Source organism: Diadema antillarum, unplaced genomic scaffold (genome assembly GCF_040938485.1).
Source record: "Diadema antillarum isolate AM-2024a unplaced genomic scaffold, OU_Dant_1.0 seq00000298_RagTag, whole genome shotgun sequence".
Classification (NCBI taxonomy): Eukaryota; Metazoa; Echinodermata; class Echinoidea; order Diadematoida; family Diadematidae; genus Diadema; species Diadema antillarum.
Window position 1 is genome coordinate 599,345 of NW_027271321.1, and position 2,632 is coordinate 601,976.

Consider the following 2,632-nt stretch of genomic DNA (forward strand, 5'->3'; position numbering starts at 1 on the left):
ACATATTTTTGCGTCTTCGGTTCTCAACACTACTCAACTCTACGCAGGTCCGGTGTGACAGCCCCTTGGAATGCTGCAATGTTTCAATACTGCGTTGGTGAAATCTCGAGGATATATTAACATAAAGACGCATTCTACAAAAGTATATAATGAATAATTAGTTTGAGAAAGAGATAAATGTTACTGTCTTTTTTTGTGTGTGTATTTCGCTTGTCTATCAACTTAGGGTCAACTTAGCCGACTACAGTCCACAAGCACAACGTTGACGGACCAGCTCTACGTCCAATAAATGCTTCGATTTTTTTTTACTGCAATTACGCACAGACTCCGATGATGAGTTAGACAAATTATTTGCCAAACGGTGATGAAGTGAGCCTACAGTATCTAAGACGGAACTTGTCATTTGTTTCACGGTTATTGTTGACAGTCACGCTTCAGTCGCAGACGAGTTGCCATAGAAACAACATGTCCGGTCGTCTGCAAAGTTCCTCCCATGCTGACAAACTTCGGCTCTTGAACACTACCCTCGAGAAACAGTACACCTCGCAAATTGCTCATCTTGATCGTCAGCGGAGGATATTTCTCAGCCAGTTCTTCCGCGACATGCGAAATGTTGAAGAAGAATCTCGCCGTAGGCGTAACTCGAAACTGACCGATCCGATTCCAAAACGCCTACTCGGTGACGAAGCCAAATCAAACATCACAGATCGTCCAGAAGTCCTCAGTGTCGGGCGGACTACAGCAAGTGCGAGTCCTCGTGATAGACTGCGCATGCGTCAGCGAAGTTCAAGTGAGGGAGATCTAGCCGAACAGCGATTTCGCCATGTTTACAAAGACCACAGCCATCTTGATTCCCAAGATGTAACAGAAGCTAGATCCAGTCCACAACCAACGTCGGTGTCGTTGGGTTACCCTGGAAGGAACTTGCGCCGAGATTCAGAAAGTGGTGAGGTAGAAGGCCACGTTGAAAGGGAATTCACGGACATGAACCGCTCCAGGAGAAGAAGAAAAGTGCACTTTGAAGATCAAAAACAAATAGAATCGGATCATAGTCCAGCTGAGGCGTGGTCCATGACAGAGTTGACAGCGGCAGACCATGAATCAGTCGAAGGCATCCCAGCCGGAAATCGCATTTTGGACTCGGCGCGGGCGTTGGCTGTGTACAGACGGCTGCAGCGCAAAGTTCAGGACTCTCTAGAGCACGGGAATAAATCCAAGCACCCGGAGGCTGCTGTCGAATCAACTATGAAACTGATGAAAAGGAGACAGCAGCGAAAAATGCGCGAAGACGACGCGGAGAAACGTAAGGGCAAGCCAACTTATGCCAAAGGGCGAGGGAATCTCGAGCGCGCTCAAAAAGATAATAATTCCAAGTCGAGTAACACGCATGCGTGGTGGAATCGACAGCAACGTAGGTCCTCCTCACCCTCCAACCGAAAGGAGGCCTACGCTTTACCCTCCCTTAGCATCGACCACCACGAGAAAGGTACAGCAGCAAAGCACCTTTCAGCGACCGATGGGAGCGCCTCCAACAAGTTGAAGAGTCGCGCAATAATTGAGCGCGAAACAAAGTTGTACTTCAGCAAATTGGAGCAGACAGCCGAAAACGAAAGAGTTACGAAAAGGATAAATGCTTACCTCAAGACTTATTGAATTAGCCATATAGCTGCACAGCTGTAAAATTAATGAAATACGTTTGTAGTATGTCTGCATAACAGTAGGACCTCGATTATCCGGCCACGTCGGGACCGGCTGGCGTCCGGACAATCGGTGGCAGGATAATCGAGGTCCTACTGTAATTCGTTTCTAACAGAAAATCATTCTTACCAGGTCTTCCTCGTGACAATCTCACATGGCGAAAATTCTCTTCGCTACCTCTCAGTAATTTTTTCCCTTCTCATGTTTACTTTTAGCGTCACGTCAGTGTGTTCTTGTATGTTTTGAAGTGATCTGTCCAGGCAACATCCAGTGCTTCCATGTTTTCATTTTTAAATAGGTCATAATAATTACTCCACATCTCCACTAAAATCAGTTTTGACAACAAGCGTTGGATCTAGGGATCTATCCTCATGCGATCCGATGGATAGAATATTTTGCTTTTGGCGCTAGTATTCAATTTACTGCCGACGTACAGCAGAAAGAATATACTAGCCAAGTTTATCTACCTAAGTTCACTCTTTAAAAAAAAAAAAAAGTTTAAATTGTGGTAAATAATGGAGTGCATCTTAGTCACAATGAAATACGAATGCCTCTGCATCTGATCAAGCTTTGTGATTAAAACGACAGTATCTGGTCATGTATATGACTTATTTCCTGCTCCACAATTACTTCCTTTTTTTTTTCTTTTTTTTTGTGTTCGTTTGTGTGTGTGTGTGTGTGTTTTTTTTTTTTTTTGGGGGGGGGGGAGGGGCAAGTCTTTTCCTCACACTAAATCGCTTGGAGTTTTTGGTTCGTAGCAAAGCAAAGAATCGAGACACAACCACATGCACGAAAGGTTCCTACTCTACCGCACACAAAGCAACGCAATGGTATCGTGGCAAGTCATCCATCCGAAACCCTGAGACACAGCAGAACTAGAAAAGCAGTTGGGAGAGCGCAATCCTTCGCTAAGCAGACCATAATCTATCCAAAT

General features: G+C 45.0%; 1 protein-coding gene across 1 annotated transcript; it reads left to right on the forward strand.

Annotated features, from left to right (window-relative positions):
- The first annotated feature begins 349 nt into the window (after positions 1–349).
- LOC139730221 (uncharacterized) lies at positions 350–1,653 on the forward strand. The gene has a single exon (XM_071641117.1). The coding sequence runs from the start codon at positions 466–468 to the stop codon at positions 1,651–1,653; it is 1,188 nt and encodes a 395-aa protein (XP_071497218.1). The 5' UTR covers positions 350–465.
- The last annotated feature ends 979 nt before the right edge of the window (positions 1,654–2,632 follow it).

Bases quoted from the DNA above. Each gene is read 5' to 3' on its own strand.
- LOC139730221 (XM_071641117.1), top strand. From the start codon at position 466: ATGTCCGGTCGTCTGCAAAGTTCCTCCCATGCTGACAAACTTCGGCTC.